The 13,581-nt window shown below is 46.2% G+C and overlaps 1 protein-coding gene across 2 annotated transcripts in view; it reads right to left on the bottom strand.

The window, feature by feature from the left end:
• Positions 1-12,202, bottom strand: part of TRPC5 (transient receptor potential cation channel subfamily C member 5) — a 106,331-nt gene extending 94,129 nt beyond the window's left edge. For both annotated transcript variants that reach the window (XM_063142088.1, XM_063142089.1), the window contains exon 1: positions 11,825-12,202. In XM_063142088.1, the coding sequence (XP_062998158.1) occupies positions 11,825-12,202 (378 nt within the window). The remainder of the gene's footprint in view (positions 1-11,824) is intronic.
• Between the last annotated feature and the right edge of the window lie 1,379 nt (positions 12,203-13,581).

The following is a 13,581-nucleotide window of genomic DNA, read 5'->3' as shown; positions in this document are numbered from 1 at the left end:
CTCCAGCTGGTTCAAAGAGCTGCAGCCAGGTTGTTGACCGGGGCTGGTTACAGGGAGCACACAACTCCCCTGTTAGAACAGGTCCACTGGCTTCCAGTCTGTTTCCGGGCACAATTCAAAGTGCTGGTTATGACCTATAAAGCTCTACATGGTTCAGGTCCAGGTTATTTGAAAGAACGTATTCTCCCTTATGAGCCTGCCCGTGCTTTGAGATCTTCTGGAGAGGCCCTTCTTTCAGTCCCACCTTCTTCACAGGCACGCTTGGTGGGAACACGGGAGAGGGCCTTCTCGGTGGCTGCTCCAGTGCTCTGGAACTCTCTTCCCGGGGAAGCTAGGCTGGCTCCCTCCTTGATGGGCTTTTGGAAGCAGGCTAAAACTTTTTTGTTCAAGCAGGCCTTTGGAGAATAATCCAGCCCTCCATCTATGTTAATGTCATATAATTTTGTTGTGTATTTTTTTTAATTGTTTATGGTTTTGTTTCCCTTCCCCTTTCCCCATGTATATTTTAAACTTTGTAAGGCCGCCTTGAGGCCCAGCATTGGGCAAAAGGCGGGATACAAATAAATATAATAATAATAATAATAATAATAATAATAATAATAATAATACATTGGGTGGCAAATACCAGGGTTGAGAGAGCCTGTTGCTGCTGCTGCTGCTGCTACTCCATCACAAGGTGGAAGGGGAGCGTTGCTCTTATAATGGACAGAGAGCTTCTAAGTCTTCCTCTGTTCACTAGTTTCCCAAATTCAACAGGGCAAACACACATCTGGGTGAGATTTAGAGGAGATTTACAGGAGATAAAATGAAGGTCGTCGAGGGTTAAGACATTCTTCCCCTCCCCTCTGCTGGGGCAGGGGGGAGCACAGTGTTGTGGCGCAAGATTTGCCTGCAAACAGTCCTCAGCAACTCCAGACTGCAGTCCAGCACATATGGTGGGAGGTCCAGGGCAGATAAAAAGGACTTCTTCAGACAGCACGTAGTTAGTTAGGCCGTAGCTAGACCGAAGGTTTATCCCAGGATTGTCCTGGGGTCAAACCTGTTCATCTAAGTGCCACACAGGGCATCCAGCGCTCAGGCAGGGACGAACCCGGGATGATCCTGGGATAAACCTTAGGTCTAGCTACGGCCTTAGTTAGTTCTCCTATAAGAACATCAGAAGAGCCATGGTAGATCAGATCAAGCATCCATCTCATCCAGCATTTTGTCCCCACAGTAGCCAAGTAGGGCATGTGTGCAATAGCGCCCTTCCACATGTGTTCCCCGCAAATGGCACGCAGAAGCATTGTGCCTCTGATACTGAAAACACTATGTAGTGATCAGGGCTAGTAGCCATTGATGGCCCTTATCCTCCATGAGTTTCTTTAACTAGTTTTTAAAAGCCATCCAAATTGAAGGCCAGTACTACAGGTTGCGGTAGCAAATCACATAGTTTAACTATGCATTGCACGTGCCTTCACTATGCTAGGGATGTTAGAGGAATTTGGTAGGAGGGGTGGACCTTGACACACTTTTGTCAGCTCGGCCCACCGGGCTCCGTTCTGTCTTCCACAAGTTGCGCCAGGTGACAGAATTTCCGTAAAAAAACATTTTGCATAAAACAACATTTGCACAAATTTCAGCCACGCGTTTGCAAAATTCACACAAGGTACAGTCATAGTGTGAGCTAATGACTGCTGAAATTTGCTCAAGTTAAGCAAATTACAGCTGGAATTTGTGCAAATTAAGCAAATTACAGTCACAATTGGCGCCCAAAGGTACCACCTTGAGATCCTGGGGAAATGGTGATTTTAGTTGGAGGGGAACCAATTATGTTCCCAGATTTCAGGAAATAGCCTGACCTGGAGGCTCTGTGGAAATCTGACAAACCCAGAAAGGGGCGCATTTCTCCCCACTGGCCATCGCTATATTATGCACTGTGCTCACTGTCTCTTTCTCGGTCTGTCTGTCTCTCTCCTGTGCCTGTAATGCTGCTGCAGCATGTTCTGTGTGCCAGGAAAGGGGGGAAGGGAGAGATGGGGAAAGAGAGAAAGAGAGCCTCCTTGCTCTTCACAGCTTCTTCCATTGCAGCAGCTTCACGATAGCAATAGGAGGGAGGATTTCTTATCTGGCTCGGATTGCAATAGACTCATGTGGATAGTGCTTGTTACCAGTTGTCAGAATTCATATTATCAACTTCAATGGTGTTGCCAGTGATTATTCTTTACCATTGCAAAAGGAAATTGGGGGGTGTGTGTGTGTGGAAGGGGTCCAGTCCATGTTTGGAGGGTTGCAGGGTGCGCAGATGCCTCTAGGTTTCGTCACACACCAATGGCATCATGGGATGCATGAAGAAGCATGGAGGCCAGGTTGCTCAAGATGGAATTGATCTTGGCGGGAGGGGGAAGAAGCAGATTATTTCCCCCCCCCCCATGTGAATATCCTCTTAATTAGTTAATGCTGTTATTGTTTCAATTCTGAATCAGGCTAAAAGGAATGTTCTCATCTCTACTTTTTTATTTCCTTTCTCCAAATCTGCAACCACTTCCATGCACAGCTTCTATTCCTAAGTGACACTGGATTCTTCCACCCCCAGCTCAGATTTTTCCTTATCTCTCCCATTCCGTGAGATGGAATTCTGCAAATAGTTGTGTGAAGAAGAATGGGATTGGTGTATTGGCCAGTGATGTCATAATGCCCTGTAGGCTCTCTTCTGAAGTTGTCTTAAAGTGGCTTTTCCTTATGCAGGGGAAAGGGCATGGAGGGGGCTTTCTCTCCCAGCGGAAGAACACAAATTTCCTCCCCCACCACACACAAATACACACAGCCTCACATCTTCCTCTCCATTTCATAGAATCATAGAATCATAGAATAGTAGAGTTGGAAGGGGCCTATATGGAGTCCAACCCCCCACTCAGTGCAGGAATCCACCCTAAAGCATACCTGACAGGTGGTTGTCTAGCTGCCTCTTGAAAGCCTCTAGTGTGGAAGAGCCCACAACCTCGCTAGGTAACTAGTTCCATTGTCGCACTGCTCTAACAATCAGGACGTTTTTCCTGATGTCCAGCCAGAATCTGACTTCCTGTAACTTCAGCCCGTTATTCCATGTCCTGCACTCTGGGAGGATCGAGAAGAGATCCTGGCCCTCCTCTGTGTAACAAACTTTCAAGTCCTTGAAGAGTGCTCTCATGTCTCCCCTCAGTCTTCTCTTCTCCAGGCTAAACATGCCCAGTTGTTTCAGTCTCTCCTCATAGGGCTTTGTTTCCAGACTCCTGATCATCCTGGTTGCCCTCCTCTGAACATGCTCCAGCTTGTCTGTGTCCTTCTTGAATTGTGGAGCCCAGAACTGGATGCAATACTCTAGAGGAGGCCTAACCAGGGCCGAATAGAGAGGAACCAGTACCCCACACGATTTGGAAGCTATACTTCTATAATGCAGCCCAAAATAGCATTTGCCTTCCCATAAGTATGTCTTGAATCCATGGCAGGAAAAAACCAGGGACGGACTGATTCACATGCATAATATTATTGGGGAGGGGGGGAATAATCTCTGAATTAACTTCCATTGCAAAGCAGCTTACATAAAACAAAAGGTCAGACTTAAGTTAGCCAACACCATTCATTATGGACACCCTTGTTTAATAAGTTCTAGGGGATTAGCAGTAAGACTGCAAAAGTTCTCCTCTTTTTTCCCCCTGCGAAACAAATCTCTTGCCTCTGTTTATTCTTGCAGTATGCATTCTCCAGAGCGGAACACATGGAGATGGGTGTCTGCTGAGCTCTGATTCTGAACAGCAAGCTCTTGGGCTGTATTGACCTTTGAAGCAAAATTCAAGCACATATAACGATTTCACCCTTGATATTGATGCTTTCTGGAACAGCCATTCCTGCTGGTTGAAGTCCTATCTACTAACCAAATATTAATTTGGAGCCATCTGCTGTGGGCAAGTTGCTCACGACGGCAGATATGTAGCCTACTGCCTTTATACAAATCTATGGTGCGACCACACTAAGAATACTATGCACAGTTTTGGTCACCGCACCTAAAAAAAGATACTGTAGAGCTGGAAAAAGTGCAGAAAAGGGCAACTAAAATGGTTAAGGGGCTGGAGCATTTACGAAGGACGGTTACAACAGCTTGGATTGTTCAGCTTGGAGAAAAGGAGGCAAAGGGGAGATGTGATAGCGTTTTACAAAATGATGCATGGAGTGGAGAATGAGGACAAGGAGACATTTTTCTCTTTCTCTCATAATACTAGAACCCGGTCTAAGCCAAATCAGACCACAGCGTTTTCCAACGTGCCAAACTGCAGTCCAAGGCCTTAGCTAGACCTACTGGTCTAGCAGGACGGAGGGGTGAAGATCTCACGATATTTTTATCGCGAAATCTCCCCCTCTGTTCACATGTGGTACGTGATGCCCTCAGAAGGAGAGGCGCCGTGCCCACCATTTTGGTTTGTTTCGTTTTTTTCTTAAAGGGGAAGATGCGAACGAGCGCTCATATGCAAAAGGTAAAGGATATAGATATAGATATATAGATATTCCCCCCTCCCACCCCTGATGGGCACAGTGCTCCTGAGCAGCTCTGAGCCCCATGCATGGTTCACAGCTCCTCACGAGTAGCCATGAGTAACCGGGACAAACCGCAACACCCGGCCACACATTCCGTGGTCTCGGGGTCAGCCTGGGACTGTGGAAAAACCGGGCTCGAAGGGTAGGGCGAGATCCTGAAGCAAGGGAGAGATCATCCCTCCCTCATCCCAGGGTTCCCTGTGCGTCATGTGAACACACAGGGATGATCCTGAGGGTTGCCCAAGGATTTCGCCCTGTCTAGCTAAGGCCCTCGTCAAATCTTATGGTCGGGGCTCACCCCTAATCCCTAGATACGAATGCAGGTGTTTGTAATGCTGCTGCTGCGGCTGAATCTCTTAACTATGAATATGAGATCAGGATAAGCCTAAAAAGGGATGGGGTCAGCAACTCGCATCCATGGGTAACTGCCAGGACCCCTCCTGGCCCACCACGGATATCCGACCTAAGCCATTTTCCTATTTCTTTAAAGAGTGTCAGGATGGAATTTAGTCTCCCTGAGAACTGCACACATCTTAATTTAGCCCGTGGACTTCTCTTGGAGGTTAAAGTAAAATAAAAATAAAATGAAACGTCTCCTCTAACAGGAGTGCAGTGAATTCTTTTGCTAAACGCACTCTGGCACTCCCCTCAAACGGCCTTTCGTTCGCTTGTGGATTGCTAAAGCGTGAGATGTAAACAAAACCTCGTCTCGGTTTTCCTGTCAGGCACCTCTAATTCAAGCAAAGTGGTGAGCTGGGTTGTTATAGTGACTATCCTGTGAATCATCTCCGCAATTGCAATAACATTTTCAGAGAACTGCACTTAATGTGCCGAAATGGCAGAAATAAACTTCCATGAAAGAATTAGGGTGTTGTCACCATTAGCAGTATGGGGACCGACACAATTGCAATATTGTCTGATCTCCTAACCAGGGCTGTGAAGCTGGGAGCACCTCATGGCCTAGAAGGATTCTCTCTTAGTCCTGCACAAATTCTGCATTTCTGCCCAATTACAGATCCCTCAAAAAGTTGAAATGGCAGAACATTCCATGCAAGTCGAATAAGCCTGCAATCTCCTATGAAACAGACATATTTGACTTCTGCACCATCAATAATGACAGGTCTTTTAGCAAATAGTAATTAAAAATAATTTAATAGCAGAAGGTTCCATGGGTTATCGGATGCATGAATGGTTAGCCTTAGGGGTGGACGATCTCCCCCAGGTCACCAGTATCCCACCAATTACCTGACCCCAGTGGGCACACCAGGAGAGCTGCCAACTTAACAGTAAAGAGATGGAGAATCCCAAATTCATGGCAACCAGCTGCATTTTATGCTTCCATGAGTTTGGACCCGTCTCTTCCAATACCATCAGAAGAAATTCTGATACCTGCTTAAAGATGGTACATGGAGCAGCAGTGCAGAGATCCAGAGGCTCGTGGTCCAGGCTCTGGAAGCTTCAGACACCGTGGTTGAAAGAGTCAGTAGCATTGCATGTGTACTGGGCGATTTGCACCAGGCATCAGATATACATAGATGCCAAATTTATCTGTGAGCAACTTGGGTTAAAGAGAAGATCATCGAGTCCAACCCCCTGCACTGAGCAGGGTGTTGGACTCGATGGCCTTGTAGGGCCCTTCCGACTCTGCTGTTCTATGGTTCTACACTACTGCTTTATAGCGGTATTGAAGTGCACTGAGAACTGTTGGGCCACAATCCACTTTCCATATACTTAGGGTGACCCTATGAAAAGGAGGACAGGTCTCCTGTATCTTTAACAGTTGCATAGAAAAGGGAATTTCAGCAGGTGTCCTTGTAGGCATGCAACACCTGGCGAAATTCCCTCTACATCACAACAGTTAAAGCTGCAGGAGCCCTGCCCCCTTGACCAGATACAAAAGAGGGTAGGGTACTTGCAGCTTTAATTGTCATGATGAAGAGGGAATTTCACCAGGTGTTGCATGCCTACAAAGGACACCTGCTGAAATTCCCCTCTTCTCTACAACTGTTAAAGACACAGGAGCCCTGTCCTCCTTTTCATATGACCACCGTAATATACTGCTTTCCTAGTGTGATAACCTGCTTTTTATTCCAGATTTGCAGTGATTTGACACACGGTGTAGATCTGGCCGACGCATGCCTCACAACCTTGCAATATTTGAGCAAGGGCTGCAGTGTGCTTTCAGGCACACCACAACAGAAAGGTGCTCCTCTTTGTGAATGCTAACGAGTTTCCTATCTACCTATAGTCCTTCTTAGTATTCAGGAGGCCTCAGAGAGGCTCCACTGGGACGTAGACAGGTGTTGCTTCTGATATGTAACTTCCAAGGGCATAGTGATGAACTGGCAAATGTCTCCATTGTTTTCTTTGGGGATTATTTACCTCTATTATCAAAAAAAGTCGCTCGCCGCACACCCTGTTAGTGAGAAAGACAATGCCTTTTGTGCTTAAATCCCATTAATCCCTCAGTTCTTTGACACAACAGTGAACACGCTTCAGTGGATTCGGAGACAAAATGGAGAAGCAGAGGGAAAAATGATCAACAGGCTAATCCACAAAGGGCAGACATTGGAAAGCATCTGTTTGTAGCACTATTGGCAGTCTATACAGGAGTTTGCAATACGCCGTGCAGATTAGAGAGGCGCTAATGAGCCAAATGTCCACTCCCCAACACACAAACACACACACACTTTTACAGCTTAATTTGCAGGATGTGCAATTGGGAGACATTCCAGAGATTTTCAGGGATGGGGCAAAATCCAAGGATGGCTCCCCACGCCCCAGAATGCCCCTTGCAATTCTGGTCACCACACCTAAGAAAGGGTATTATACTAGAGCTGGAAAAAGTGCAGAAAAGAGCAACTAAAATGATCAAGAGGCTGGAGCATCTTCCCTACGAGGGAAGGTTGCCTCAACTGGAATAGTTTAGCTTGGAAAAAAGGAGGCGAAGGGGAGACAGGATAGAGGGGTACGAAATTATGCATGGTACGGAGAATGTGGAGAGGGAGACATTTATCTCCCTCTCTCAAAATACTAGAACCCAATGGGGTCATCCCATGAAGCTGATGGGTGGGAGATCCAGGACAAATAAAAGGAAGGACTTCTTCACACAGCGCATAGTTAAATTATGGAACTCACTTCCACAATATGACTTCCTGACTGTTAGAGCAGTACGACAATGGAACCAGTTACCTAGGGAGGTAGTGGGCTCTCCCACACTAGAGGCAGTCAAGAGGCAGCTGGACAACCACCTGTCAGGGATGCTTTAGGGTGGATTCCTGCATTGAGCAGAGGGTTGGACTCGATGGCCTTGTAGGCCCCTTCCAACTCTGCTATTCTATGATTCTATGTAGTGATGGCCACCAATCTGGATGGCTTTAAAAGGGCGGGTGGATACATTCCTGGAGGAGAAGGCTATCCATGGCTACTAGCCCTGATGGTTGTGTGCTACCTCTAGTATTTGAGACAGTCAGCCTGTGTGCACCAGTTGCTGGGGAACATGGGTGGGAAGGTGCTGTAGCACCATGCCCTGCTTGTTGGTCCCTGGCCGATGGCTGGTTGGCCACTGTGTGAACTAGATGGACCCTCGGTCTGATCCAGCATCAGGGCACTTCTTAGGTTCTTACTTCATAATGAAATAGTGTCATTCTGGGGTAGAAAAAGAAAATGGAAGCCACAAGGAGCTGGCTGAAGCACTGGTGTTTTCCGCCCTTCACTTTCAAATTCACCCGACACCAAAAAATTCCCCTTAAATGCCTGTTTGATCTCTCAAACATATGGCCCCGATCTACTAAGGAGACTACCTAAATGGTGCTATAGAAATAAATGTAAGCATCATCAGAGGCATCATTTCATGCAGTGACCAGGATGTGGACACTCCAAGGATGAGATCCTTCTCAATGATGAGATTTGGGGCAACAGTGGCTGTTTAGGCAACACTGTTGCTATGCCCCGTCGGCTAATGTTGCAGGTCTGTTCTGGAAATCAGCACAGAGACAGGCACAAAGGTCAGGTGGATTGCGGATGGCAGGAGTATTGATTGATTTGGACAGCCGGACAGCCACAAACCGCTGCATTTTGGGAGTGCCCCAAGGGGTGTTCCATGTCATGTTTCTTAGTTTAAGTGAGCTCCTAAGAAGGAAGGAGTACGCGGTTGCAATTCTGTGCCAATTGAAGATACTATTCACATACTGCTAGAATGCTCTATTTCTAATGATCTTAGAACCAAATATATCTATTCACTGTTAACATCGTTGAAGGGAAGTCCACCTCTTGTTAAGGCTTGTTTCCTATTGTCTGATGCTGAAAAGTATGTATCTTTTAGAACATCTAAATTCCCTTGTCAATGCTCTACAAATATGTGCCATAAAGTGCAAAGATCCTTGAGCCAACCTTTATAGGATCCAATGAGAAGGATCTTGGAATTGTTGTAGATCGCAAGCTGAATATGAGCCAACAGTGTGATATGGCTGCAAGAAAAGCAAATGCTCTTTTGGGCTGCATTAATAGAAGTATAGCTTCCAAATCACATCAGGTACTGGTTCCTCTCTATTCGGCCCTGGTTAGGCCTCATCTAGAGTATTGCGTCCAGTTCTGGGCTCCACAATTCAAGAAGGACGTTTTTTGTGGTTTTAATTTTTGTGAACCGCCCAGAGAGCTTCGGCTATTGGGCGGTATAAAAATGTAATAAATAAATAAATAAATAAATAAATAAGGACGCAGACAAGCTGGAGCGTGTTCAGAGGAGGGCAACCAGGATGATCAGGGGTCTGGAAACAAAGCCCTATGAAGAGAGACTGAAAGAACTGGGCATGTTTAGCCTGAAGAAGAGAAGATTGAGGGGAGACATGATAGCACTCTTCAAATACTTGAAAGGTTGTCACACAGAGGAGGGCCAGGATCTCTTCTCGATCCTCCCAGAGTGCAGTACATGGAATAATGGGCTCAAGTTAAAGGAAGCCAGATTCCAGTTGGACATCAGGAAAAACTTCCTGACTGTTAGAGCAGTATGACAATGGAATCAGTTACCTAGGGAGGTTGTGGGCTCTCCCACACTAGAGGCATTCAAGAGGCAGCTGGACAACCATCTGTCAGGGATGCTTTAGGGTGGATTCCTGCATTGAGCAGGGGGTTGGACTCGATGGCCTTGTAGGACCCTTCCAACTCTGCTATTCTATGATTCTATGATTCTATATTCTTAAACAAAATATTGCTAATTCTACAAATAGTAAATTTATTATACTAACTTCCTCTACTATTTTTATTTCCTTTTTGTTGTCGTTGTTGTTGCAACCAAGGAAAGTTAAACAGTAGGGCAAATGCTTGTTCACTTTCGTTCGCTGGGCCTTTTCCCATGCAACAATTTCCAAGTTGTTACAGGGGATCCAGATGTCTGCCTTCAACGAAGTGCTTCTATGTTCAGGGAAGATGGAATCTTTCAGCACGAAAAATGATGGGGAAACGCATTTTCCCCCCAGGGCTGGCTCAAGGTATTTTGTTAACTAGGTGAGGTGGGGGGGGACTACCAGAAACAAACACACACACACACACACACACACACACATTGTCATATACTGGAGACAGTGGCAGCAAACAGTGCGGAAGAACAGATTTCAAAAGCCTGTATATGCCCTGCAAAAGCATGTCTTTCTCCCACTGTTTCTGTAAAACACAGTATTAAATATTTACTTGAATCCTTTTCCCTCCCATACAATAAACTGGATGCTCTGTAACTAGGAATGTGTGAGAAATTCATTTGGGTTCATTTTGTTCGGAAAACTCAGCTACTCAGGTGTCCAGGTGCTAACGGTGTTCAGAGGACATGTGGATAGATCCTTGCCACGTGGAGCTTACAGTCCAAACTTCCAACAAAGGGGGAACAAAGTTCTTGGAAGAAAAAAATAAAAGCAACAGACTGATTATTCGTTCAAACAACAATACTGTTTTGTTTTTTCCTGGCGAAGTTGTATCCCTGGCCTATCTCAGCCTATCACAACCGCAGCTGAAGAACTAGGGTGCTCACTTATGCATCACCATCAAAGAAGACAAAGATCTGTGTTACATTTGCCCGTGATAATTTAGATACATAGAACCCACATTGGGAAATAATTACTGTAATTTAAACAGAAATACAATACAGTGAGATAGCCTGTGTGCCTGCTCAATCTGCTGTCCAGGGCCAGATCTACACCAAGCAGGATATAACACTTTGAATATGTTTTTAAAACTGTTTGTGTAGTGTGCCCTGGGCCTAAACAGTTGTCACCACTGTTATAAACCATTATAAAGCAGTAGTGTAGATCCTGCCCAGATGCTACCTGTGGATGGATAACCTCTAGGCCCCTGTTTTCCCTTTTTATGGTTCTGCATCTTAAAACCAGCAGACTTGGACAGGACAGTCCTTCAACCACCGGATGCCTTCCAACAGAGGACTGTCCTATGTAAAGTAGGATACATGGCCACAATCTCCGTTGTACAACGTTGCACATACCAGACTCCCCGTTTGCCAAGTTTCCACTTTGTCCCCCATTGCAACCCATGTAAACGGAAGCCTCCATACACAGCAATGTCTGAGCGTATAAATATCGTAGATCTTAAGGGCCTAATCTACACCAAGCAGGATATTGCACTATGAAAGCCATATATAAAAGGCAGGAGCCACACCAACCAAGATATTGCGGTATGAAAGTGGTACATGGTATGTGTCAGTGGGCCCCAGCCGTTGTCAGTGCACTTCAATACTGCTATAAAGCAGTAGTGCGGCTCCTGCCTTTTCTATACCACTTCCATACCGCTTTCATGGTGCAATATCCTGCTTGGTGTAGATTAGGCCATTGTCCCCCCATCCAAGTTAGATAAAGAAGGTCACGCCTAGGGACGCACAGGCTGTGTTAAATCCATCCCGTCTGCATTTTGCAGATTGTTCGTTGCCTTTCGATCGGTCGTCCCCCCATTGACGGAATGGGCTTTTTTAAACCAGAATTTCATTCTACTTGTGCTAATCCACTAGAGCATGATGCACACTTGTGCAAATTCACACTAACTGATGTTAATGCGTAGTTGCGCTGATGTGAATTAGTGCACATTTTTTCCCCTACCCCAAAGTGAAAAACTGGTCTGCAAGTCTACGGAATCCATGAGACTTGAAAAAAGCCCATCCACTTGGGAATACGCGGGTCATATTCATCAAAACCCAAACTCATTTGAATCCATTCTGGGTGTCGCCAACATCCCTAGTGAAACCATGCAGGATCCACTTCCCTCCTTGACCTACCTGTTTCTCCCCACTTGGCTTCCTGTAATTCAGAAGGAGCTCCACGGCCCCCACCACTTCCTTCCGTATTGCATACAAGAGAGCATCGCCCACGTAGACGCTGTGGCTCAGGAGAAGCTCCATAATCTCCAGGTTCTCGTTCTCTATGGCTATTAAAAGGGCACTGCGTCCAAGAGGGTCCATGCAGTTAATGTTGATGTTGTAGTAGATCTCAGCCTCCTCTAAGGAGTGCTTCACACTGGCATAGTCCCCCTTCTCCACAGCAATGAGGTAGGCCTTCTCCTCTAAGGACAGCTCTGCTTCTGCCCGCACAATTTGCAACGGGATCCTGTCTCTGTAGGGCGAGTAGTTCACCTTTTTGTAGTACAGCTGAGCCATTGTTCATAGCGACTGGGTAGCCTGTTGGGAAAGGAGAGAAAGCAGGTCTTTAAGAAGGAGCTCCAAAATCCCATACTTGGGGAAGGTCTTGTGCGGAATATGTTCTCCGCATGGGCAACTGATGCTTCTTGGCCACTCTCTTATATTGGCTAGAGCTGCTTTGCTCGACTCGATGTCCTTCAGATGTGTTGAACCACAGCTTCCAACATTCCCAGCCATGAGAGTGATGGGAATTGCAGTCCAACGCACCTGACGGGCACCAGATTGAGGAAGGTTGAGTTCAAATTCTGGCTCAGTCATAACACTTTGTCAGGATCAATAGCCCTCCCTCCATTTTATTTATTTATTTATTTTATTACATTTATAGCCAAAGCTGATCTGCCACTAGCTTGCAGAATAAGAGCTATTACTAAGAGGTCCTCTTCATTGTGTGACCACAAAGTGGACCGGAGGCTTGGCACTTGACATCACCTAGATCAGGGATGGAGACCTGCTTGTGGGTTGGGAGCTGGATGACCTCCTCCATGGTCCAGAGGATTTCAGAGGTAGGGCCATGCCTACCTCTGAAGTGGTAAAGCCCATGCACAGCAAAGCTGGGTCCCCGATCAAGGGGCTGAATGGAGGCACCGGTTCTCCCAACCCATGCTTTCCCCTGTTGTTTGAAGCAATTAGCACGAGAAGCACACTAAGGGTCATCCTCACTGGACTGGATGAGGGCTAATAAACTGAAACTCAATCCAGACAAGACTGAGATGCTGCTGGGGGGTGGTTCTTCTGACCGGATGGGGGGTGTTCAACCAGTTCTGGATAGGGTTGCACTCCCCCTGAAGGAGCAGGTTCATAGCTTGGGGGTTCTCCTAGAACCATCTCTGTCACTTGAGGCTCAGGTGGCCTCAGTGGCACAGAGTGCCTTCTACCAACTCCAGTTGGTGGCCCAGCTACGCCCCTATCTGGACAGGGATAACCTAGCTTCAGTTGTCCATACTCTGGTAACCTCCAAATTAGATTACTGCAATGCCCTCTACGTGGGGCAGCCTTTGAAGATGGGAGAGGGCCTTTTCAGTGGTGGCCCCCCAACTGTGGAATGATCTCCCCGCTGAGGCTCACCTGGCACCAACACTGTTATCTTTCAGGCGCCAGGTCAAGACTTTTCTCTTCTCATAGGCATTTAACACCGTTTAACAACGCTAAGTTTGTTTTTTAACGGACCCCCAGAACTGTTGTTTTTAAATGGATACTGTTGTTTTTATTTTGTTGTTTTTATGTTTTTAAATGTTGTATACTTTTAATGTTTACTCTTTTTAACTTTAGTAAACCGCCCAGAGAGCTTCGGCTATGGGGCAGTATAGAAATGTAATAAATAAATCTACAATCAGTCA

The sequence above is a fragment of the Elgaria multicarinata genome, chromosome 15 (genome assembly GCF_023053635.1).
Source record: "Elgaria multicarinata webbii isolate HBS135686 ecotype San Diego chromosome 15, rElgMul1.1.pri, whole genome shotgun sequence".
Lineage (NCBI taxonomy): Eukaryota > Metazoa > Chordata > Lepidosauria > Squamata > Anguidae > Elgaria > Elgaria multicarinata.
The sequence above is the reverse complement of the archived record's forward strand: the minus strand, read 5'-3'. Positions and strand labels throughout refer to the sequence as shown.